A 27,507-nucleotide genomic window follows, 5' to 3' on the forward strand; every position below is an offset into this window, starting at 1 on the left:
CAAATCCTCGCCAGCCCAGTCTCGCAGAACGTCAACATTATTTCATTTGAGTGTTACATTATTTCTAAATCTCAAATATAAAATGCACAACCCAATATAATGTTTGTAAGCCTAAATAATGCATAATGTCTGTCCACACTGAAGCAACTCACCAATAATGCTTGAGAACATTTGTGAGTGTGAAGTGCTAAACCAGAAGAAACCGTAAATATAAACTTGTTCCGCGAAGGAGCGTGTGCATCTGCATCAGCGGCGCCTATAATACACTGTGACCTTGACAAACCATTTGATTTGCTATGCGCAAACTTTTTTTTGTTTTTTGTTGTTGCTTCATTTTCTGTTATTCAAAGGTTAAACTCCAATAACACTTCCCTGTGGTTAGAACAAAAAAAAAAAACCTCGCTTTCTCCCGAAGCTTCACGCTTCATGTCGTCGCCGCAATTTCTCAAATCCCTCACCAAATAAACACCCCACCGACCGTTTACACAGCGGAGTCAACAGGCCCTGAGCATGTGTGCGGGCATCTGAGTGCATTTGACCAAACATCCAACCTTTATGTCCCCTCACCCCCTCCCCTTACCTCTCCCCGGCGGCGTACACACTACAACCAATCTGTGCTAATCTCTAGTACGGTCTCACAGCTATTGTCTCCCTCTGCTGCGAGCTTATTCATGTGCCACTCACCACGCTTTCCCCTCATTTAAATACTCCGACGGAGCTGCCAGCTAAAAAAACTGCTGGATTCTTGCATATTATTGACTGTTTTTTAAGGAAACATCACACCGGCCGTCACCTTCTGATAAATAGTGCAGGTCGCGGAGTCTGAGCTATATAAAAATGGGCAATTGCCAACTCCATGCATTGATGTTGCTGCGCTGTGGTGGTTTACAGAGAGCCTGTAGGCAGCAGTGGACGATCGCAGATGAAAGCTGATGTTCAGATTTGATGACTGTTGCCATGGCAGCGGGAGGAGGGAGGGAGGGAGGGAGGAGGGGCCGCGGTGTTTATGCCGAGCGAGGGGGAAAGAAGGGAAAATAAAATAAATGATCTCTCTTGTATGCTTTTGCTTCCTCCCTCTTTCAGAAACAAGTAGGCTCGCAGTAAATTGCCCACTTGATTGGTTGAAAGGATTAAAAGAGTTTGGAAACGAATGTTATTATAACCTTAAGAAATCCGCAAGTTTAGAGACAGACTTTGTCCTTGAACTAACATAAGCAGAATTAGCAACAATATAAGAAAGGAGAGCAAAGAGCCACAAAATAACTCTAAGGATAAATACTGCATTTCTAACACACTGCTCTATATGAGAAGGTTTGCCAATGGTTCTAAAATAAACTGGTGATGCCTAAGCCCATCTGTCAACAAATGCGCACAACGCAAATACTGTTGCTGTGTGGCTTTTCTGAAGTACTTTTTAGAGTCCAGCAGTGAGTCAAATTGGAGAGAATGGAGTGGATGTAGTAAATGGTCCGATGTGAGCATGTCTGTGACAGGCGCGGCACAAATAAATGTCTTCCTTCCTGCCAAATGAATCATCTTGGTGAAAGTTCCAACCTTTCATACAGAGCTTTGACGTCACTCCATGTTCAGTCGATTTTATGTCCACATTTGTCGGTTATGGTATTGACTAGGGCTGAAAGATATATCGTTATTGTATTGATATCGAGATGAACATTCAGAACATTAAAGAGACTATCGGAGTTTAAAAATGTTCAAATTCAATATTTTCCTCCCCCTACATGTTCCAGCCATGTCCTAATGTGTAGAATGAGCCCAGACCTGTTCACCACAACTGCCTCTAAAATCCTGCACTGTCACTCAGACAGGCGTTAATTCGGGTCCAAAGTGCCGTCATGCTCAAGCTTAATATAGAAGCTGGCCTGAGATGGCAGTAGTGAGCATAAAATCACGAACTTGCATCTGGCCCTTTCAAAATCGAAAAAAGCAAGATATAAACGATATAGGTAAAGCTTTATTATAATGCTTTATTTTTCTGAAAATGCTTGGTTTTCACCTAACCCACAGTTATATCGAATCGTATCGATATCGAGATATCTGGCATGAATATCGAGATATGAAATTTTGTCCATATCGATCAGCCCTATAGTACCAACCCATGAAACTTAAAGCCACACCGCATAGAATTTTACCCAATAAATACAATTTAAATACAAGCATTTATTTTATGACTGATATTTTCATCATTGAAAAATACCTCATAAATGTACAAACAAACATTTATGAGGCTCACCCCTGCTAAAGATATGACTGTAAACTTTACAGGGAGTGTGTACGTCTCCAGCTCGTCTCCATGGAGATGTGACGAAAGCTGTAAAATTTGAGATTTAAACAGGTTAGTTTCCCATCCAAGTCCATTCTTTTATTACACCCTGCAGTAACAGCATTTTCTGTGTCATTAGGAGCATGTTTTGTTTTGCCGCAACAGTATAGTAGTCCAAAATGTTACGCAGTGTACCTTTAAATTTACTGTTGATAATGTTACTGGAATTTTATCCAATAGAGCTAAAAAAAAAATGCAGGTTGGTGCAGGATTGAAGCCGGAAATTCACTTGCAAGGAGGGGCGCACATATTAGTCAAGATCCCTCATGGCAGGGGGACAACCTTGAAAAGACATTGTTAATGTCAAAGGATCTTTCCTGGATAAGTAAAGGTTAAATAAATAAAAATAGTGCCTGGCTACGAAACGACTAAAAAGGAAAATAAATGATACTCCTTGCCCCTCTTTTCTTCACAATCACACACAGGCCCTCCATCACTCCTGCTTGTGCATCGGTGCAGGCCGTCCCGCGGATCAGTGGACTGTAAAGGTCCATTATTAGGACAAACAGGGCGGGGTTGCGCTTCCTGACAGCTTGTCAAGTCCGAGAAGACTGCACGACTGACCGCGATGAGACAGCTATTAAACACAGCAGCGCTATAGCAATACGGCACCTGGCCTGTTCACAGCGCACAGCCACCTCTGTGGACAGGCCTCAATAAAAGAGATTTTTTTTTTTTTTTTTTTTTTCCTGCTGGCTGTTTCGGACGTGTTTATAGCGTTTCCTCCGGCCAAGCGCGGCACCGGGGTTAAGTTGATCATCTCTCACTCTGGTAAAATAGCCAGGGGAGTCTGTGTACCACTAGATCAACTATACAACTTAAAGACCCTAAACGTTACAGCTTGGATGATCGATATGGCACTGAGCAATGTTCTTTACGAGCTAATAGACAAATCCATTGCTGCTAACCCCCCTGGGCCTTCGCAAGCAGGCGGGGAGTCAGGAGTATGCGCCTGTTTGCCGGGTGTTGCCATTTAGAGCGCCCCCGCACACACACACAGCAGCGGGCTTAGTTGTGTGTCTTTGTGTGTTTCTTTGTGTAACAGTGATGGCATAGCTCGGTGTACAAGGGTATTGTCATTTACTAATTCCACCGAGGTTTGTGAGGAAACAGAGCTGCCAAAAGCAAACTTGTGTCTCCAAACGTCAATAGATGGGGAAAGGTTGTATCTAAAGAGCTAGATGAAATACTTTCACAACAATGTGCACTTTGCTCAACACAATTTATGTAAACATGAGGTAAAGATATGCTTTTGTGTCGGTATAGCGATGTGTGTACTTCGTAGAGGAAAAGTGCTTGCATAACGACTACTTAGGGCTGCGGCAAGTCACGGATTTTCATCATTGCCAAAACAAGGGCCGAACGTCACCATTGCAGCCTAAAGTTAAGAACCATTTTCTGCAAATGCCAATGTTTTACATCAGGGGTCGTCTCCGAGACCCGCCATTACCTTAATAACAAAATACGACCCAAATAAAACTGTAATTTGTCATATATCGTATACAATATTGTATTTACCACACATGTTTTTATTGAAAGCAGATTTGCTTTTAAAGGGACTAGAAGCAAGTTGGTCATTTTATGCTCACTACTGCCACCTCAGGTCTTATGTGTAACTGCAGATTCTATATTCGAACCCGAAGTAACACCTTTTTGAGTGACAGTGCAGGATTTTAGAGGCAGTTGTGGTGAACAGGTCTGGGCTCATTCTACACATTAGGACATGGCTGGAACATGCAGGGGGAGGAAAATACTTAGTTTTTACATTTTTAAACTCCGTATAGTGCCTTTAAGAATGAAATTATGATCAAAACAACCCAATGATATTAATTTCAACAGACTCCAGTGTGTTTCCGTGAGGACATTTTAAAAATACACTCTAAAAAGACACTATTTGTCACATTTTTAGAGTATTTTAAGGTGTTTGATCCCTTATTTGCATAATAATATTTCTCAAAATCATATTGGGGGCCAGAGGTTCTGTGGCCTAACATTTCCTACCTGATCTAGAGGAACATATAAATTCTCCCTCAGTCATTTTAGAGCATTGCTTTGATTATATCACTCATTTGCAGCCTCTTATTCAAAAAGACCTCTTAGTTATGTCCTGTATATCACTAGATGTGCATGTAAAAAAAGGAAATCATCTGCCCTCCAGTCTGCAGATGATTATCTCAATTTGCCCAATGTGTTTTGTTTGGTGGAGGACTAGCAACTAATTAAAAACAGAAATAAATGGTGGATTACAAATAATCCACTGTCTCCACTGGCCAGACATGTTCACTTTATGTAAAAATCCTAGTTAATTCTTGGCAAAAACCTCTTTTATGTCCTTGGCTTTTGAACAGGCTTGCTCTCTTTTTTTTTGTAAGGCTTTACTTTCCGTACCTGTGTGTGTAATACAAAGCGTGGATGAAAAAGAAGGGAAAAAAAAGTACCGCCCATGGCTTTTGGCCCTGGAACTTCTCAACCCTTTTATCCTAACAACAATTACCACACTCGCTTAGAACCAGTAAAAACACACAAAAAAAGTGTAAGAAGAGACCTTTGAATTTTGACGAATCTAACTGAAACTTTCACCAAAATGGCCACATAAATGAGCTTCCAACGACGTTTTCTGTTAGACCTTCAAACGGTCATTAAAATAGCGTCTTGCTGTTGTCCTTGCCACGGAATAAGACAAGCATGAATGTTAGACATAAATGTTTCTCCAAACTGGGTTGCCCGAGAGCCTGGGGGATCGAGCGCAATGTCAAAAAAAGGTTTCACCGCCATCTTTTTTCATGAGCACGCTCCATTATTTCTCTATAATGATGGGCCCAAAGTTTTGTCAAGTCAAGTTTGGCCAAAGCAGAGAGAAAAGTGCGCGAGAAGGTTTCGAGAGCTCAGACGAAAAAAGAAAAAAAAGAAGAAAAAAAAGCGTGGGGAACAAGTGACCTTAGCGTTTAATGAGCAAGCGGACGGCGCGGAGCAAGACAAAGGCTGAAGACGGCAAATGAAAAGAATCTGCTGGCAAGAAAGGAAACAGGATATTACAGAGCCATCATTAGCCAGATTCACGCTTTAATTCAACCAGATACAATACGCTGAGGCGATCAAGCGATAGTGCGGCAGGTGGATTCGTTTTGCAGCCAGAATTTCGCGTTTTTCAAATGATTTCAACAGGTATTTTAATTAGATAGCGAGGGAGCTAACAATGTGTGTGTCGGCCCGTCTTATCAAAAAGCGTCAGATAACAACATTTACTGCAATAATTGGATATGGTGTGTGTTTTTTTAAGCCCCATGAGTCACGAAAGTTATTAAGTTGTTAGTGTTTGTTTTTCTGAAATAAATTGCTCATTTATTTTTGTATGTTATGGCTTAAGGGCACGTTTTAATTTCGTAGTTATATTTGGCCTTTGACACACTTCGTCTGGAAGGCTGGGCTTGAAGGCATCCTATTGTTAAATTATTGAAAAGTTTAGTTTCCGTCATGAAGTAAGTCATAAATAGTTTGAACAGGAAAACTGTGTCTCGTTTTGGGGTCAGTTTCTTTTTACAGGCACATCTATGAAGTAAGAGGTCTTTATGAATAAGAGGCAGCAAATGAGTGAATAATCATTTTAATATAAGGGTTTTGGGAACATGGAGCTTGAAGACAAGGCTAAATCCACCATATTTTGAATCACTAGTTTATTCGATGAATGTAAAAGCGATTACATACATTTTCTTTGTAACAGTGTCTACAGGAAATAAGTTTGCAAGTGATAGCAGAATTATTATTCAGTACATCAGCGTGCCCTTCATGGAGGATTGGAGATGTACAGAAAAGATTTGCTGCTGTGAGGGCAGCCAAAAGGCTGGGGAAAAAAAGCAGCAAATTATTTTGTGTGTGTTCTGGAGAAAGAGCAGTTTTCTAAAAAAAAATATGATACAGATGAAGCCACTTGTAAAAGCATTTGGTCACAATCTAACACTGTCGTAGATCATGATACATTTGCTTATGGACATACCTTAAAAAACGATGGCACTTTGATGGTGGCAGGTGAAGAGCATCTGGGGACACCTTTGTACACACATCAGTCAGACTCATAAATAAAGCTATCGATCAAGGCCTTTGAAAATCTATTATGGAAAATGTTTCATTCTGTATGATGTATTTCCATCCCTCTTTATGCTCCCCCACTATTCTAAGAGTCCATTTTCTGCTAAGCTTTTTTTTTTTTTTTTTTTTTTGCCATGTTCCAAAAACATATTAAAGGGGCTGGATGCAAGTTGGCCATTTTATACTCACTACTGCCACCTCAGGCCATATGTGTGACTGCACCTTCTATATTAAGCTTGTGCATGACGGCAAATTCGGACCCAAAGTGACACCTTTCTGAGTGATTTTAGAGGCAGTTGTGGTGAACAGGTCTGGGCTCATTCTACACATTAGGACATGGCTGGGACATGTAGGGGGAGGAAAATACATAATTTTTAACATTTTAAACTCCCTGTAGTCCCTTTAAGCTCAAAACCCTCACCCACCACCTGCTGCCACGGTGCACCTCAGCGTCCACCAGACTTGTCCCAATCATTTCCGCTCGACTACAAATAACTTCTTGCAAAAAGCCAGCAGCAATCATGTTTAGACTCATTTACGCTACTTCGTCTCCATGTGCACCATCAGAGGGTGAGAACTTTAAATCAGTGCTGCTCCGCCAAAGTTTTAGTCGCTGGGATTTCAATCTTACATGTAAATCCTTCTGCAAAAACAAGGATACGAATGTGCACAAACTGCTGGGCTAGGGAGCGTTCAAAAGAAAGCAATGCTCTCAAATGACTGAGCGAGAATTTCTATTTTCCTCTAGATATATGCTGCTGATTTGTTGGAGCTGCGACTCGACTGTCTGCGCTGAAACAAAACAACAGAATTATGACTTGTTGGACAGAAAATGTGTCTGGGAAATGGCTGCACTCAAATTGAATTCAAGAGGCACAAGCTGTGGAGTGTAAATAAATTCCCGCCCGATGAAAGTTACGCAGAAGAACCCTGCGTTTCCGCTGTAATTAATTTGTCCATAGTCTGCGATGGATGACGTCGTGACCCCTCCACTTTTTAAATTCATTTTGTCCCTTCCGTTTATTCGGAGACAAGCAGCCTGCTAAAGAGGAAACGGAGATAACCAACTACGGTCAGCGCATACTAATAGCGATTATTGGCTTCTTGTTTACTGCATGTGGTTTTGTCTTAAAGGGACAGTACCCATTACACATTACACCTGCTCAAAAGTTTACATACCCTGGAAGAATTTTTCAAAAAATATGAAAGATAACACTCAGAGTTAGTGGTTGTGTGATGTCATGTGCTCTTTTTAAATCATAATGAAAAGGAAAGTACCAAAATGACCCTGATTCAAAGTTTGCATACCCCCGTTCTGTGTATTGCCCCCTTTAACATCAATGACAGCTTAGAGTCTGTTGTGGTAGTTGTAGAGAAGGTTCTGTATATCATCTAATGGTAAAGCGGCCCACTCCTCTTGATCATAAATCAAAATCAGAAACTTTCTTTTTTCATTGTGATGTAAAAAGAGCAAACTCAGTTTTTTCACCATCCAACCGCTAACTATGACAAAAAAAAAACATGTTTTGTTATCTTTCATATTCTTTGAAAAATAGTCAACAAATCAAGAATTCTGGCAGGGTATGTAAACTTTAGAGCACAACTGTAGGTGCATCTCTGTTTCCGCTACTTTTCTTATTGCCACCTGGAATAACCTTTAAAGCAAAGTCTGACAATGACTGTAACCTCTGTTTAAATTTTTAATAGAAATAATGAATTGCACCTTTCGTGATCTCGCAGGTTGATTGAAAACATTCTGTGGTGATGGAAATACAGTAAGGAGCGATTACATTTATTTACTGGTTTATTTGGTCGGGACAGTGCATGTTAATGAACATACATTGGTCTCATGCATGTAAACAAGCCACACCGGATTGTAGCCTTGGGCTAATTTTCATCCGTCGTCCCACATGCGCACTCTCTAACACACTCACATTCATCCTGGCCTATTGTACATGTTTTTAGTGGTAGGGGAAACCGGAGTACACAGAGAAAACCTACACAGACATGATTTTAAGAGCAGGCTCAAGACCCTCCTCTTTAGCTTAGCTTTTAACTGACTAATCTATTTATTTAATCCAAATATATAAAATATATATATATGGGAGGTTGTGCCAGGCGTCTTGTTTTAAATGTTGTAATCTGTAAAGCACTTTGTGATACCTTTCGGCATGAAAAGCACTTTATAAATAAAGTTTGATTGATTGATTAAAAACCCTCAAAGCGAGCCTTCACTTTAAACTAACAGCATGCTAGCAAACTGAAAGTGCATCATGACCACACTTTGAGCGCAGTGTGCTCAGCACAAGTTCAGCGATGGATCATTGGCTTCACAGTTTCATGTTTCCGCGATGATGCAACAAAACCCATGAAATAGAGATTTATGAGCATTGGCAGCGGAAAAAATAAACCACAACGGTATGTTTTTTTTGACGGGGAACTTTACGACATGACTTAATAGCTCAGAAAAGATGATTTTCCATCTCCTTTACTTCCATGAGTTTATCCCCAATAGACCTACAACAATAAATGATTCAACAATTCTACTCTCACCAGGAGAGTGATTTTCTAACCTTGTATGAGGCTACTTTATATTGGCCGACATGTTTTCTAATGCACTGCTCATAAGGTCCTGATCACTATAGGGATCTCTTACTGTTTGAGGCAATTTAAAACCCCATTTTCTCTTCTCCATTATCTGCGGTGTGCGGCAGAAGTAGGAGCATGCGGACCTTCCTGGTGTATTAATTTAGCCCTGTGATCAGACACTTAGAAGACAGGCATAGACTTTTTAAAAAATAATAGACGTCCCGCGGCCAGTCGCAGCCCAGCACTTGCTCCGGCCCTGGTAATTACACAGATATTTGCATTTTAGCGGAGAGAGTTATCTGCCATAATGAGCGATAGCGCATTTCATTGGACCCGTGTTTGCCTCTCCAAGTGTTTCCAGCTCTCGGAGGGTGATGCATAAAAAGAGCAGCCATGTAAGACCGCGAGGCTGTCTGCCAAGTGTCAATCCGAAAGGATGGGGGGAAAAAGAGAGAAGATAAGTAATAGACAAGATGCACAAAAAAGTGAATCTCCAACTGATTAAACTAATGAAAAAGTGGCCAATTAATTAGCATCTTATTATAGGGCAAAGTGGTAACCCAGATAACACAGACAATGGAGTTTTTAATATTCTTTGCAGCAGTAAGTCACAAAACTGGCTTTCTGTCTCACTGACAAATCTCTGTATGACAGCGCAATATGAGGGAACAAATGAAATGTTTGATTATTGTCTTGAATATTGCAAGAACAATATTGTACTAAATCATTCCAACACAGTATGAAACATTAATTTAAGCAAAAATCATTAGCATGTTTGTGTTTTTAATCAAATTGTGGTAAAACAAGCCAAGGAAGAAAATGACTAAAACGTTTGTCAGAAGAAAAGTCTAAATCTGGAAGACCTTATCAACACATTGTGGTTTCTTGTGATTTCCTTTATTCTCCAGGACACCTTTTCCTACATACAATATAATAAACGCACTTTTTCATTACATGGTCGAGGCCACATTATTAGCAGTGGCGTCAATGTTGTTTGCTGTTCTGGCTCTATTTCCCTCTATATTTCTTGATGATGAACTACCTTTTTTAAATCCTGACATTTGCTTAGCTCACCCGTAAGTCGTCCATGAATCAAGAAGCTGCTGGTAATAAATTTAGAAAGGAAGTTTGATTGAAAAGGGTAAACCAACTCCCAATATGCTTTGTTCTAAGGGACATTTTTCGTGCCACAAAAGCAATTCCCAGACTATTCTTAACGTCTATTGCCTTCTTGGGTAATATGCGAGATTTAAGGAGTCAAAATTCAAGAAAAAACAAGTAAAAGACCTCGACTACTTCTGTAACTACGGTAATGCATTTCTCTACATCCACTGAAAACATGGGAAGAGGGATTGAAAATGGTGCGACTCTTGTTTGTGTTAAACAGGTTCCCAACCATTTTCTATTCTTGAAGCCCCAACAAAGGAAAATTCATAATGCTTACAGTATTTTTGCAGAGTGTGCCGCTCCCCAGGTTTTGGAACTGCTCCAGGTGAGCCACTGGCAGATACAGTATATAACTCAGTGTTCCTCAAACTAAACTAGAGCTAAACTAAACTACAACTTGGACTGAATGAAGTGAAAGAAATGGGCTGAACCAATTCTGATTCTGAAAAAGGGGTAGAAATTAAACACTGCATATATTTGAGATACCCTCGTTGCATAAGCCTTAACAAAACCCCTCCCATCACAGTTCCAAGCATGATTTTTTGCTTGAACACATCAGGCATTAAACTTTCATTCGACCATCTCCCTCCGAACACAATTTCCATTTTTTCCCAGTCCTCAAACCAAAGCTATAAGAAACCACATTTTCCTAAGAAGTGCCCTCAGTGTGAGACCCCCCCTCCAGAGTCGTCATCACATTTGAACAGTTACCATTATAATCCCTCCTCTGAACCATCACATCACTTCCCATTGACCCTCATAATCTCCCCCGTTTCCAGCTCCTTAGATAGAACCTGTCATTTGCTAAACTGCTTAATATCCACATACGGGCAACCTCGAAGCAGTCTTCCAAATCTAATTCTGGTGCGAGGTCTTTCTGCAAACCACTGATACGAGGAATATCAATCTTCCCCTGGGAAAATAATATGTACAGTCCATGTTATAGATTAATGCATTTTTCATGTGTTCAGTGAGGCCCGGATAGTATGAGGCAACACTGTGACTAAACCACATGATCTTCTTGGTAAAGGTTAGGCCAGCACTGACTATAAAAGCAAATCACTTGTATAATGTATTTGCGGAAAAAATGCATAGTGAGAGAGAATATGATGCCTTGGTGTTTCCTCGATGGATACAAGCGACAGCATTTGCAAGTATTTAACCATGGCTATGAGAATTATGCAGAGACCAACCCATCAACAAGGCCAAGCCAGCTGCACCCTACCTTATATAATCCCAGATTTAACTTCAAAGAAGAATCCATTAGCTGGGGATAAATGCTTCACCCGTGAAGTGGGAAATTTTCTTGGGAGGTGCAGAAAGCGGATTGCATCTCCAGTAATTTTTTGGACTTAAAGAGAACATAGTAAAAAAAACATGATTGCGGATTTCAAACCTGCTTTTTAGCAACTTATACGTGTTATTTGATACTTTATACTTGAAATAATGTGTGTGCAAGGAAAATACACTTGATTAGTAAAGAAGGTCCTTTAGAGATCTTGTTTGGTTCTTGCAGCGCCATCTGCTGACCCCATATTGAGCTCCTGTGATAAACGCAGAACTGGTGACAGTTTTCTGGACTCGTGGAGGACACTTCCAGGCTCCATCTATTACAACAACATCCAGTTACTACAAATCAGAGTGCTGTAGTAGTAGAAAAAAAAACAACCAAAGTAATTAAGATTGCTCAAAATGGCTGCAGTTTATTTATTAGGGAACAATTTTAAATACAAAAAATGTCTTTGTTCGGTTTTTCTTTATTTTATTTTTTTTGGGGGGGGGGGGGTTAAGTTGAGTTTTTCATGATATACACCCTTTAAGTGATTGAATGAATGAAAGGTAGAAAAAGTTAAAAAGAAAAAGAGAGAGAAGAAAATAGCAGTTTTAAGTGCTTTATCTACAGAGTCAAAATGCAAACTCAGAGATGGCAGTGTCCCAAAAGAATGAAAGCGGCAGAGGACATAAATCACCCAATTATGTCTGACAGCTAATTTATGAAATATAATAGTATTTTGTCAAGATATTCATAGTTAACTGCATAGAATATTGTATTTGGCCAAAAAATTGGGACAGTAAAGAATAAGTTAAATGTTAGATCACATCAGCCGCTATTGAGACTGTATTTTTTTTAAAGGAGACAAAGTTAACTTTTGCGCTAACAACCATGGAGTATTTAATTTAGCTTTATTCTCAGTTTTGAGTAATCTTGTTTACGCCTTCTTCTTCTTCTTCTAAAACACCCTGATCTGTATGTTCCTGGATTTTATTGTGTTATAGATGAAAATCAAATCTACATAGTTTTAAAAGCCATCACTGGACCCGAGTGTGTTCAACGTGTGTTCATCATGGTGCAATTGATTTGTAAGCTGAAAGTGAAAGCTTGTCATGCCCGGTACTGCCGGCAGAGGGCGCTCCAGGCCAATACATGACCAGCCCAGTCTCTCACTCTTCACGGTCATTTCATTACGTAGACTTTTTTCAAATTATAAAAGTAGTTTCATTCAGTTCCTTGTTTAATATGCTTTCTGAATTTTGACTTACAGTAGCACAATGAGCATGTTGAAAAAGAACAAATAAAATCTAAGTGAATATGGATATGCTATATATCAGTGGTTCTCAACCTTTTTTAGCATATATTGTAATATTTTATTGTGGCATGTGTGTGCTATTTTACCAGAGTGCCATTATATGTTCATAATTTGATGAATTTTATTTTAGCCATTTGGTTTTTTCTTTGTTTTTTAAGAATTATGTAGGCTAATGTTCCGATTTCTCACAGTGTGAGCCGGGCGGGAGGTCACGAACCCCTTTAACTGTTAAAATGGGGGTCGTGGCTCCAAAAGGTTGAGCACCACTGCTGTTTATCATTGTAAAGCTAAGAACCCAGATAATTAAATCGCAGAATTAGTTTTAACCTTTGCAGATGTATTTTTGATCGCCGCGCAAAATCCTGTGGTTAGCAATAGCATGCTAAAGCTAGCAGAAGTATGCTAATGCTAATGAAAACTAATCAAGGCTGGGACAGAAACTATGATAGAAATACCTAAATTAGCCAAATAAAATCAAATAACCACTGCTGAAGCCAAGTGTTGGTATTTTAGTTTGAAATAACTGATATAATAATAATAATAATAATAATAATAATAATAATAATAATAATAATAATAATAATAATAATAATAATAATAATAATAATAATTGTAATAATAATTGTAATGATCAAATCACTTAGTTTGAGTTGTTTATATTAATGTAACCTAAAGCCTGTCATATATCCAAGGATATTTAGTGTAGAAAAGTCATCCTTGGTAAATGTTTATCCAAGAGTTTATCAATAGATATAATGTATAATTGATCTTTAACGTGACAATAAAATATGACTGTATTGCTCTTACAATGGAGAAGAGTCAATAACATTTTTCATTGGAAATCGGCAGATATCGGTATCGGTAACAAAAAAAGCTGGATCGGCGCATCTCTACATATAACTACACATTTGATCAAAGTCAACGTAAAGCCCATGTACATTTATCTTTTATCCAAACCTGTCCATACGCTGCAATAGTGATGATGAATACAGATGCTGCTCCCGTCTCCGAGTGTCAGCATAAACTCCAGCTGAACCGCAAGTTTCTTTCTTCTGCCAATCTCTGCTCCTGTATCTGTGTTCGCCGTCACTTCGGATGTTGATGTTTCCTAAATTTGTCAGCGGGTCTGCACTGCGCCTATAGCCTTCCTCAGGGGAGGTGTCAAACTCGGACGCACAAAAACACACCGGATACGGAACATGAAAGAGGCTGGAGACAGACATCTGCTCGACGGTGCCACAGCGAACAAGGTAAATGTCTCCTTTTCTTAATCTGTTTCTTTCTCTGAGGCAGTTTCTCAAATCTTCACGTATCTACAAGCTCCAACCAAATTGACTTGTCAACTTCAATTGCTTCAAGGAGTCTTTTGTCCTTTTTTTTTTTTCACTTACATTAACCGTAAGTCCACCAATGTTAACAAAAATGTCATATTAAACAAAACTGTGTAATATTTAAAACTATCTTCTTTCTCTGACACTGTAAGGCATACTGTACTGTCTGGTCGGGCCTATTCTCCAGATATTATCTTTCTGGTCTTATTTCAACTAATGTCACCAATATAGCAGAAGGTAGGATCATACGCGTTGATTCGGGGGTCTGACAAATCTTTCAACATAGGGTTACTTCTCAGGATGAATAAAGTAAGCAACTAATTAACAGACTTTAAAGGAATACTAAGCAACTCATGTCTCTAGAGGCCATAAGCACCGCTGCAGGTGCCGTAGCATGTTGTGGTTTTTTACTCATTAATTGTCCGTGAGAGTAAATACTACACTGACAGAAAAGACAAAGGGAGAGAGGAATATTGTACATCCAATTACACAATGGAGATCATATTTTTCACTCAAACTTGGCTGTAAATACTGTTTAAGTGGCGCTAGCCTGCAGTTAGCTTTGCCCATTAGCCTGTTAGCTTCTTCTTCGTGATTCCATTAGTGTGTATTGGTGACTTCGACCCGTAGGCAGGAAAGTTGCAATTGTGGTTTTCTAACAGAGACACCAGGGGGAGATAAAAGATCCCCCAATCATCCCATTAGCACTTGTATTACCCCCAGAGGGACTACCAAAAGGATTTATTAAGGTAAACAAGTTACTTAGTACTGCTTTAATAAATCCATAACAGATTAAATGACTACATTATTTAGTTTACATACAATAACATAAAACAAAAAGCACATATTGGAATATTGAAAATGATGATACAATAATGATTCTAAATACATAAGCATTTCTCTTCTGTTGGATACTTGGATCGTTTATAAATCTTTGTGTTTTTGTCTCTTGGAAATCTGTAAACAGGATTTAAGCATAATAAGTATTAACTTCTGCCTAAACCCTTCCGGCCGTGCTTGTTGTTTAAAAGAATGAAATGGCCAAATAAACTACTACTACTACTACCTTCCAAGTGCCATCAGGCCTAGACCAAGATCAAACCAAGACAAAACTAAATTCTGCCTAAACTGTTCAAACCAGAAGGGGAAAAAACAAAAACAATAGTGTAAATGCACTGGATGCATGTATAAAATCTAAAGAAATAAATAAAGTCCCTGAGTGTACCACAGTTTGAGAACCAAAGCAGTAGCCGGATTTAGACTGGATGGTGGTATCAACTTGCTCCACTCTTCTCTATATAAAGCTGCTCCATTACTTTGCTGACTCGTTTTGGCGTTTTCTGATCTGATTTTCTACCGGCTGCAATTTCTTTTTTTTCCCCTCAAACTCTTGGACAAACACCCAAAAAACCCACTCGCAGATGTTATGGTCCAGGGGTAAAACATAAAATGTCGACATAATTGGCTCCTTTACTGACCCCTCGTGGCCGATGTCAATACATCTGACATGAAAGAGGAAAAAGAGACAGCCGTCTGCTCGAAAGTGGCGCCACGAACAAACTAAACGTCTTCTCTCCTAATCTATTTCCCTCTCGAGTGGATGTTTCTCACAATCTCCACATATATACAAGCGCCGACTAAATTGACTTGTCAACTTCAATGGGCCCAGGAACAAAAGGATTCCTGCCAGTTTGAAGCTGACATCATTAATGGGTTCGGGATGGGGGGTGCGGCTCTGAAGACAAAGCGAGAGCAAGGTCGGAATGACTTAAAATGCGCTTTCATTTTTGGCAGGGACGGTCGCTTTTTTGATTCCACTCCCAATTTTTTTTTTTTTTTCTCCACATTCTTTTCTTTTTTTTCTTTTTTCTTCTTGTGAGTTGCTCTAACTTTCATTATCGCCGGGAACAGAAGGGTGCGAGGGACTTTGTTGTGCTGATGGAGAGAAATGTGACATCCATAATGCATTTGCTATTAGAGGATGCCACGCTTGGACACACCTGGCCACGTGTCAGGGGGAGATGGACAGGAAGAGGATGGAAATAAATGGAGTGCTGGCAGCGGGGAAGCAAAAGAAAGGACTAAGTAAAAGACGGCAGAATAAATCGACAAAGACGGGCCATATTCTCCTGGAATGAGGAGGGTTTGAAGTGGCCGAGGACATGTGACGCACGATATGAAATCCACGCATAAACCAGCTTCTTAAGTGCACTGCGGCGGTAAAGCCAAACTAATGCATTACGACAAAGCCAATGTAAAAAAGATGTTCTACGCAGGAAATGTGCAGCAGTTCAAAGATCGATGCAATGCCCAAGATTTAAAAAATAATAAAATTCAGAACGTGCGCTGCACAATGAACAGTAATGAACAGATTACAATGATAGCAATATAGTTACTTAATCTGACTCCAACTTGTCATTTACACCTCTACAAGCGTGCTCGGAAAAGCATGTGGCTCTTGTATTAGTTTAGTGTTTCTTATTTCAGTGTCTGATCAAATGTTCGTACTTCCAAAGTCATTCAAAACGTGTACTAGTAATTTTAATCCTTATATTATGAGACGAAAAGCACAATTTGTTTTGGGGTTTTGCTTCTTTTTTCCCATAATTGTACAGTCCTTATGGTGGTTTTGTGATCCTATGGTGCAACAAAAGGTGGGGGAATTCAATAAAAGAAGGTTAATTTGGGAGAAAACGCGACAAGGATTTACAGGTCATTTTCTAAGCTTGGATCATGTAGTTCAGGGGTAAATGCTATACTCATTCAGGCACTTTTATTGTGATGAATAACAGATGGCTCCTTTCCTGATCCTTTTGACTTTCTACTGTCTTCACTTATTCTGCAATGGCAAAATATAAACACACAGGAAACGTGTCTTATTGTCTTATCGTCCGGTTCACTATGTCATTTCGCCGGATTTTTGTGGAGAGTAACAAAACTATACATTTTTTGAAAGCTTTATTAAATAAGAAATCAGAAAAACAATGCTCCATTTGCTCTGATATGTAAATAAATGGTGCGATAATAATTCCAATCAAAAAAGTCAAGGAAACCCTTGTCATATGTTTCATGGAGTTGCCATAGCGATGACCGGAACTCCCCATTTACTCTAATGGAAAAACGGTATAATTGCACGATTTTACCAGATGACAAGGGCAAATGGAAACATTGTTTTTGTCATTGTGGATTCACCTTATTCCAGAAGTTTGCGTGAGCGCCGCCATGAATTGTGCCCGCCCATTTTCTCCTATGAGCTAACATGGGACTGGAGAAGTGCACATAAATGAGTTACTAACAAAGCCGTTTTTCGGCCGTGCTGAGAAACGGTGCAGCGTTGACATGTTGGTGCAAATGAACATTGGCCATTTTACACAAATCAATCGACTAAACATCAGATTTGAGCGGAGAATATTTTCCCTCGTTCTCCGTTTAAATGAACAGGCTTTGCGCTCGACCAGAAGCATCTGTACAACAGAAGTGCCGAGACAAAGCAAAAAGTGGCAAAAGTGGGCGGGGCGGAATAAGGTGAATACAAAAAGGTTTCCAAAACTATATCGTTTTCATACTCTCCACGAAAATCCCACAACAGGAGGTGGAAATCTAAACATAGTGACTATCAGAGATGTTCATTACATCTTCTATCTTCATGAACTGTTACTTTAGTCAGACAATATATAAGTATGATTACTTCTTAGCAAACAAAATGGGTCCAGGATGTTCTGCTTCGGGCTGCTTCACTGATCTCTTAGTATCTTTTGCTGTTTCATACAATGACACAGAATAAAGGCAAGAATATGAACTGAAAAAAGGCTATTAATGCTTTCGAAATGAGTAAAGCTGGAAGTGGAAGAGGGCATGTGACGTACAGTATGAAATCCTTATATAAACCAGATTCCCAAGTGCATTGTAGCAGTAAAGCCAAATGCTTCTTTGAACATTTAAATCCGCTCCTCTCTCTTCACTCACTCTATCCGTCCTTATTTTCCTAAGTTGCTCTTTCCCCCCGCTGTCGTTTTAACACTGCTTTATTTTGACCCTGGATAGAGACGGAAGCCCTCATCTCCAATGGTAATAACTTGAGTCCATATGCACGCAGCCATCACAAATTGATTAGTTTGTGAAGCCGGGAATGTGCTCTCACTCTCTCTGTTCCTCGCTCAGAAACACAGGCTGAATCCATGTCCAATCCCTTATGTCCATAAAAGCGCACCCCTGGCACGTTTCCACCCATCCGAGACATCTAAACAATTTTACGGTTAGGACTTTCCCGAATCAATCCAAGAAAAAAAAAAAAAAAGAATAAATAAAAAATGACCAGTGATTCTTGAAATGTTCTGTAGCTACAATTTTCCAGTAAAAAGCTGTCAAAGATGGCGCTGGAAAAGAACATTATTGGACATTTGTCTGGATCAAGTTAAAACTTTAGGGTTGACAAAACATCTCGAACTACATAACAAATATCTTTTATCTAAAATGGTGGTGTAGGGCTGACAATAACAAGCAAGATCTTTATAGAAGGGATATAGAAGGGTTTAGTCCTGTTTAGAGATGGTACTTTGAAACATTGTTTTTTTAGGGTATTTTAGGTGAAAAAGGAAGTTGAGAACTACGGAACGTGTGAGTTTTCTAGGGTCCAACCTATATGGATTTTTCGGATCAGATACCGATATGGGCGGCACAGCTACAAGGTCCCAGGTTCGATTCCGACGAGGCCTTTCTGTGTGGAGTTTGCATGTTCTCCCTGTGTCTGTGTATGTTTCCTCTGGGTACTCCGGTTTCCCCTACCACTAAAACATGTACAATAGGTTCCCCTCTGTGGCCAGGACCCCCCTTAAAACACATTCTTAATCTCAGTGGCACTTTCCTGGTTAAATAACGGTCAAATAAAATAAAAAATATGAAGGGTGTTTGCATGGCCGCTATTTTAAGTCATTTAATTGTATGTATTTATTTTCAAATCTCTCAAATAGCTTGTAGTTAAACATATATTATTACAGTACAGGTTACAAATATATAATGTAATATACAATATATAGAAATCTTTGAAATGCACCGATATTTTTGGCTAAATTTGTAAAAAAGTCTCGTCTATAATGTATGATGCTTCCAAACGTGTCAGTGTTGAACTGTGACAGCAGGGGGCACTGTGTAAGGGGCATAGGGCTGATTTATTCTGGAAATTCATGTTAGGTACTTCAGAGGGAACTCGTTTGACACGCAAAAATCAGTAGATTTCAAAACAAAAACAGGTAAGTCTTGATCTTTTATGGTTTAGAAATTACACACAAAACTCCACAACGTGAAATATATAAAATGTATTTTCACTGCAGTGTTTCTCTGCTCCCCTTCGGCCTAGGACGTTGTGGGAGGATTCTGACTGAGCTCTTTCCAGTGCAAAAAATACAGGATAGGATATTGAAAATACCCAACCGATATATCTACCCTGGTATTTTCACATTTTCAAATCTATTCCAGTTTCTATTGCAAAAATGTTACATAACTGAGACAATTTCCAATCATTTAAAGGGACTAGATGCAAGTTTTTATACTCACTACTGCCACCTCAGGTCTTACGCGTTACTGCAGGTTCTATATTAAGCTCATGCATGACGGCGCTTCTACACATTAGGACATTGCTGGAACATGTAGGGGGAGGAAAATATTTAATTTGAACATTTTTAAACTCCGTATAATCCAGCATAAACCAACCTAATGTTGCAGTAAATTAAGCTAAAGAGGAAAAATATATGACAAAGAAAACACAGACTCTCCTCTCCTCATTTTCTACCAACTCCCGTGTCCTGTTTCTTATTTTGCTGCGAAAGTTCTCGTGTCACCTATGGGGATTCACAGCCACATCTCAAGCTACTGCACTGTTCTCGTCTCTCCCGTCCTCCATTTTGGTCTCCGTGCAAACCTGTATCACAGTTTCCTCTCTGTTGCACTTTCCCTTTCATTTCACTCTAATTACGCCATTACATTATCATCCCTACTCTCATTTGCGTCGCTTTTTTTCCCCGCCGCCTAAATCTCCGCTCGCCGCTCTTCTTCTCCTTCTTCTTCTTGCCTCTCGGCCACTTTGTCTTCGCGGCTGAATATGCTCTGCCTTCTTTCCACTATATTTATTTATTTAGTCTTTCTGCCGCACAAACAGACAGTGCCCTTGGGGATGGGCTGGAGAGCAGTGCCTTTGTTTTTCATGCACCTCTAACTAACTCTCCATCTGCGGGGAGCCGAGCCGAGCCCAGCGGTGTGAGACAGAAAGCTGGCACCATCCCAAGCTCGCTCTCTGCGCGCCCGGCCCCGCTATCTGCACCCCCGCCTGGCAAACTTTGTGTTTCTTCCAGGCTTCAGTCTACCCACAAAGGAGCTTGTTGACTACTACTACAACTACAGTAAGCAGATTCCGACCTCTACTATTCCTCGGAGTCCCGAAACAAAAAATATTACAGATGTACAGTGGAGCTTCCATGAAGAAAAAAAAAAAAGTCTGACATAAAAAGAAGTATTGTTTCAGATAAGTATTGCAATTTAAAATTTGACAGTCTAGTACACAAATTCTATGCATTTGAGATCATGTTTGTAGAGGTTTATATAAGAGGTTTTTTGATAAATTTTTTATTGGTGCGATGCCATTATTGCAATTTACAATTTTCCCAGTATAGTATACAGGCATAGCACTTTTTTCTTTCCCCCCCATTTCTTTTCCCCAATCCCTCTTGAGATGGGCATCATATCTAGGGATAATAATAATAGAGAAACTTTTTAAATATAGAGATATAAACATATGCTGTAGATATCTGGCATAAGTATGAGGAAAAAATTAATTGCAAGTTTTATGTCATTTTATGTTTTCATATGAAAATAAGATAATAAGGTGTTTTATGCCAAAAAATGACCCAGATTTCCTATATTTTCTGAGACGAAATCTGAATAATTGATCGAGCCAGGTTTAAATGTATGGTTTTATTTTGTTGATATATTAGTTACAAAGACTGTATCAGAAGGGATTTTGGATATATTGTTTAGTTTTAAAGTAAGCTGTTTAGTTAGTGGAATAATCAGTGAAAAAAAAAAGAAGTGCCTTGTTTTTAGAAATTCAAAACTCAATAAAGGCTGGAAAGTTTAAGTCTGTTGGTGCCACTTACAGGGAGATATCGTCGCAAAATGTGAGAAAAATGCATTTTGAGAGAATGGCCCTTGAAATTACAATTTCCTATATAAGTCTATGGAGAAACATTGAATCAGTGCAATGACTAAACATGTCATTGTGAAGATTAGGTTTTTTTTTTCCTTTCCAGTTGAAAGTTTATATGTTAAGAGACCAATTTGGCCGCAAACCTGAAAATTGAAAAAGTTAAGTTTTTGATAGTGTCTTCCCTTAAACATAGTAAGACCCACTGAAGACGTGTATTTCATTGTCTGCACAAGACATTATATTCCCGAAAAACAACAGCATTCTTTGAGATGTGTCTAATTCTGACCAAGTTCGAATTTATTAGTATTTTACCATGTCACATTTACAAAACTAATTTGTCTGAAGTTATTTTATGTATAGTTGGTGGCCAATGTTAATCCCTTTTATCCTATTACAGCATTCATCCACATGATAATTGCCATCTTCTCTCTGTAGCCCCAGTTCAAGCATATTCCTCAAACTTAGACAACGACGTCTGTCTTTACTTGTTCTTCAAAGATCCTTCAAAGAGACGGACTTGGGCAAAAACAACATAATACAAAAAGTGCATAAATTGCCTCTGGCTGTAACTTAAGCCTCACCGAGCTTGAATGTCATGTTGTTTTTCTTGGTATTTATTGGTTTGGATTTCTTCTCTTAAATACAATATGCTGAGAATGTATTAAAACACAGGAAACGGGAAATAATAAAACAAACATATACAGTGACTTATGGTTTTGCGAAGGCTTGTTGTCTGTAAGTAAGGCAAAACCAGTCGATAATGGAAAGGCCAGAAATGAAACAAAGCCTGTGTGATTACTGAATTGCGACAGATTATAATTATAGTTATTTGAATTTTTTTGTATATGCTTTCAGATTTGTTTTCGTTGCTCTGGTACTTTTTAAGCGACTGTGGGTTCGGGTTTCTCGCTCATATGCAAACGCATTTATTTGCCTTTCAAAGCGGAGATATTTAGACGTCGGCAGTGTAGACACGTAAAGCAAACCATTGTGGCGACAATGACAAAGCAGCTTCAGGGCCGGGTGCCGTAGAATATTCAAAATCCAGGGCCCAAACAATATGATATGAATAGGATATGCATTTAAAGAAGATTAACACCTTAACCCCCACCTGAACTGACCACATTTTCTCCAGTTTGGCAATACTCAAATCTAAAAGCTTCTTGAAAAAGGTGTCAAAAACAGCAACTAAAATGTGACCCAAAAAAAAGTGACAGAAAAGCAACCAAAAAAATAATGTGATTTGGGTAAAACTGAACTGGAGAAAATGTGCTGGGTTAAGGCTGGGGTTAAGAGGTTAAAATACTACTATTATAAGAGTACCAAGTAACTTTTTAGCAAAACTCATGTTGAATCAAATAAAAAAAGAAGAAGAAGAAGAAGAAGAAGAAGAAGAAGAAGAAGAAGAAGAAGAAGAAGAAGAAGAAGAAGAAGAAGAAGAAGAAGAAGAAGAAGAAGAAGAAGAAAAGATAACAGTGATATTGTAATTAACCTCTTAACCTCCACCTGAACCGAGCACATTTTCTCCAGTTTGGCTTTACCCAAATCTAAAAGCTTCAAAAAAGCATCAAAGCAACAACCAAAACGTGGATGGGAAACGCAACAAAAAAGCAATGGAAAAGTAACAAAAACGTGACAAAAAAGAGACAAAAACGTGGCGAAGACAACAAGAAACAAGAAAAGCGAGCAATGAAATAAAGCAATGGAAAAGCAACAGAAACCTGACAATAAAGCAACAAAAAACATGAGAAAAACACACCGACAATGAGACAAAAATGCTACAATCAGTTTTGTAGGTCTTGTCTTTCAAATGAGGCATTACACATTACTCTGCAGTCCAGTAGCTTTTAGATTTGGGTAAAGCCGAACTGGAGAAAATGTGCTCGGTTAAGGCGGGGGTTAGAATTTTGAAGACAACTGAGGTATTGTTAAACAGCACCCGTCCCAAGGCTTAACCAGAGAATACAGTGTAATTCCCCGCTCAAGGACATGCTGAACGATTCAACTATAGCCATCGAATCTTGAGTCACTCACCGTTGTCGGGCTCGCTCTTCCGGTCGTGCTCGGTGTCAGTGAGGGAGAGGGCGGAGTTGGCGCGGCTGGTGAGGCAGGAGCTCTGTTCGGACTTGATGCCTCTCATCCACATGTGCTGCAGGCCGGGGGACGCCTCCACCTCCGGCTCCGTGTCCCCGTCCGAGCCCACGCCCAGCGAGTAGCTCCTGCCGCCGGGACGCCCCACGTGAGCGCCCGGTCCCGAGCAGAGGGCCTCCTCCTCTTGCTGCTGCTGCTGCTGCTGCTGAGACTGGGGCTGGTGCAGGTGGAAATCAGGGCTCCGCATGGGGCCGCTCTTACAGAAGTCTAAGTCTGAGCACAGAAGGGAACAGAAGAAAAGCTAATCAGTAATGAGGAAGATTGGAAAGACTTTGTTCGCCGCGGTTCGCTGCGACTTCTGTTTGTTGGAGCAGAAGCAAAAGACTTGGAACTACTTTTCTGCAAGGATTTCATAAAAAGACATGTGGCTAAACGGTAATGAACGCGTAGTGCTAGATCAGATAAATCCAACTTTTAACAGGAACAAAAACTTTACATGAATGATAAAAGACTCGACAGTGAAAACTAATCAAGAGAAGTTCGGCATTGGCTGAGATCAAGCATAATTTGACAGTGTTATTGATTCATGTGAGAAGTGAATGCGGTTTGCAGAACTGTTTTACCAAAAAAAAAAAACAGTATGGCTTTTGGACAAGCTTCTCTGGCAGGCAAACCTGGACGTAGGTTTGCCACTTTGACCTAAATATTGAATTAACATCCATAACGAGACATAGATATTTGTAATTCGTATATTAACTGTGACTGCGTGGACTGAACCAGGGATAAACCTGGACTGAATCCTGAACGCGCATCCCAGGCTATGAAAAAGCATGCGCGGTGAACCATTACAAAGCAAAATGGCACGAAAGCAAAGAAGTAACTGAGATGACGCAAGCATCCGGCTCCCGAAATCCCTTAACACCGATCTGTGTTTTTATTTGCTCCCCCGCTTAAGCTGACCAGGTGTTTGCGAGGCCTAACCAAACACTCCACAACTCTCGAATTATGTCAGGAAACGGCTGGCTATTTGAGCAAGCATTTATTAAAAGTTTTTGCTGCGAGGAGCGCCCCAAAATCAAAATGCCAAGCTTGATTTTTCTTTAACCATTTGCTACGGCTCTATATCCTTCCTCCGACGGGCCTGACGCGTGTTATTGAGCCCGGGATGTATTGAACGGCTGCTCAAACAGTGCGCTGATCTCATCTATATTCTCCTTGGTGGGGTGAGGAGATCAGATAAAGATCAAACCTTATTAATATTGACTTAGGCTGAGGGAAAAATTGCGGCTGCTGTGCTTTCAGGTATTAGCGGGCCCTCCAATCCTGCTATCTGAGTACATCTGATATACTGTGTTAGTCTTCTGGTTACACTTCAATTCAATTCTATTCAATTGGGCCTGGCACTTTTTCTTTTTTTTCTTTCTCCTGTAGAGACGGCTGAGTAAATTTTCTCGCACATACTGTCACAGGGCAGAAGTGTATGGGCAGGAAAAAGTGCACGGAATTTGAAGCGCTAATTTTAAATCTTCGCCATAATGGAGGTGCACACTTGACGTACCAGTCAAAGGAATCAAGGGTGCACAGGTCGTAATAGCCACTCATGCATGTGCAGTTCGATAGACATGTCTGAGAGCCTGGAGATGGTGGGAAGTAGCGAGCAGGTTTTACTTTCGTACGTTAGCGTGTCAAAGGGCCTCATTTATAAAGGTTTTCACTGTACTGTACATGCTGTTCTGTTTGGAGTTTGCAATGTTCTCAATGTTTGCTACCATTAAAAACATGTACAATTGGGCCTCCTTTAGAGCCAGGGTGAAAGAAAAAAATATAAAATCTCATGTGGCTTGGTGCTAGTTGTTATTAGAGATGTATCAATCCAGCTTTTTTGCTTCCAATATCAATACCATAACATAACATAAATATGGATCATGTGTTCTCACTTGTGTCCTTAATAAAGATTGAATGAATACCGACACTGGGCCTTTGAGTATCTGCCGATATCGAAGATTCACCAATACCAAAAGCCTTTCTTGGTATCATTTTATGTGACACTACCTTGATACATCGTACCGAACTAAATTTAGTACAATGAAATCTGCTCTGTAACAATCTGTAATAACTTGTACCTATGGGTTAGATACACAATGGAATAACTTGTATTAGTACTTTGTAGGTACATAATGTAATAGGACACTTAAGGTTAGGGCTTAAGGTTAGATCTATGTCTTATGTCTGCAAAAGATTATATTAGTCGTTTTTTAAAAGATGTCAGTAACAATTGCTCCTTTTGTCAAGGCGATGGTGAAAGTATTGAACATTTATTTGTGGAATGTCACAAGAATATTTGGTAAGTATTACATTGACAAAAAATTGTATTTTACTGACCTTTGATAATACCACCTTCACTTCAGATGAAACATTTATAATAAATTTAATACATCATACTAGAAAAATATTATGTCCACAAAATGAAATGGTGTGAAAAAATACCCTCATGATTCCACTTTAAAGAATCTAACTAAATCCATCACTCTTCTTGAAAAATACATCATTCGCAATACATAAATACATAAATACACACATTAGCAGACCCCTGTGTTTTTGTTGTTGTTGTTTTGTCTTATAGATTGTTTATTTGAACATGAACATGTTGCATCTATGTGTAAGAGGATTTTGATTGAATATGAGCATATTGTAGTAAATTGTATAACTTTGCACTTAAATAAAAATAAAATAAAAAGTTTTAGCATGCTGTTGCTAGCAGCGGGATTTAGCACGGTGATCAAAAATACATTTGCGTAGGTGAAGAGTAACTCAGCGATTGAATTCTCCAGGTTGTGGGCTTCAAAATGACATACATACATGTCCAGGGGAGGTTTAGTTGGTGAAAATTGTGTTTTTCAAGCGGTGAGAACCAAAAATGGTATCGGTTTAGTATCAGATATTTGGCTGATACCCAATATCGTACTTATTCCAGTATCGGATTGGTGCAACCCTACATATAATGCATTTAAAATTGCAACATAATTGTGTTCATTGCATCCTCTTATCAGGTGAGACATTGTCGGTAACAGAAATGATTTTCCCTTGGGGATCAATAACTCTGATTCTGTGTCTGTGAGTGCAAGTGTGGTGCAACGGGTGGAAATGAGCCCTTAAGCTGTGAACATGCACTATAACCAAACAATATTTTAAAAGTTATCCATCTTCCACCATCTCCATTCCATCTCTCGAAAGTGTTGTTGGTCTCTATTTTATTTTTTTTATTTTTTGTCTCTGTAAAGGAGGCAAAAAAAACAACTTGAAGCCTGAACAACATACAACAAAAGCTCTTGATCAAACTGGTCGATAGTTGATTGACCGGCCAAACAGAAAATAGCTCAATTTCTCATGCTTGGCTTGTCAGCGGCGAGTCAGATTCGTTCGTCAAATACCAAAGAAATTCGTCAGAATGAGACAGAAGCATATGCGGATGAAAACCAGCCATCATAACAGACAGTCTTTGCAATGTGGGAGGAAGGGCATTAGATTAAAAAGCTAAGTGAATTAGCTGCTCGAGGCATGTATATGGAACACCCTTGTACATTTCGCATATTCAACCCTTTGAGGTCGTTTGCTTTTCACATTTAAAAATCAGCTAATTGAATCAAATAAGTAAAAACATCTAAATGACGTTAAATTCTAACCATCAGCTACATTCAGCAACAGTATCTAAGTAATGGCCTATATATATTTTATTAGTAGTCATTTTCAGTGCATCTAACACTTACATATAGAACCTTTTTGGTAACACTTTAGAATGCAGCCCGCGAGTTCCAGGTGCAAGTACGCGGAACAAGAAAGTAATTACACATGTAAGTACAGGTACTCTTACAACATGTACCAAGGGGGAACAATGTGCAATAAGGAAGTAATAAGTGCTACAAGGGGGAACAAAGTGTAACAAGGTATTAGGTATGTCACGGTTACCGATGTAGCGGTAAACCCCGGTAAAAATGTTGACAATAATAATTACCGTCTTGTTTTTGAAAAAATATTTTACCGCGGTGGATTACCGCGCCCGCGGTTTAGGCAAAGTGAACCTTATGAGCCGCCGTCTCATCTGATGAAGTTGCGGCG

The 27,507-nt window shown here is 39.4% G+C and overlaps 1 protein-coding gene across 1 annotated transcript in view; it reads right to left on the reverse strand.

Annotated features, from left to right (window-relative positions):
* The window catches only part of tenm1 (teneurin transmembrane protein 1), a 464,310-nt gene that overhangs the window by 375,326 nt on the left and 61,477 nt on the right, over nt 1-27,507 (reverse strand). Inside the window, exon 3 of the mRNA XM_079556162.1 lies at nt 23,335-23,664. Within this exon, the coding sequence (XP_079412288.1) occupies nt 23,335-23,664 (330 nt within the window). The remainder of the gene's footprint in view (nt 1-23,334; nt 23,665-27,507) is intronic.

Source organism: Gobius niger, assembly GCF_951799975.1.
Source record: "Gobius niger genome assembly, chromosome: 5".
NCBI lineage: Eukaryota > Metazoa > Chordata > Actinopteri > Gobiiformes > Gobiidae > Gobius > Gobius niger.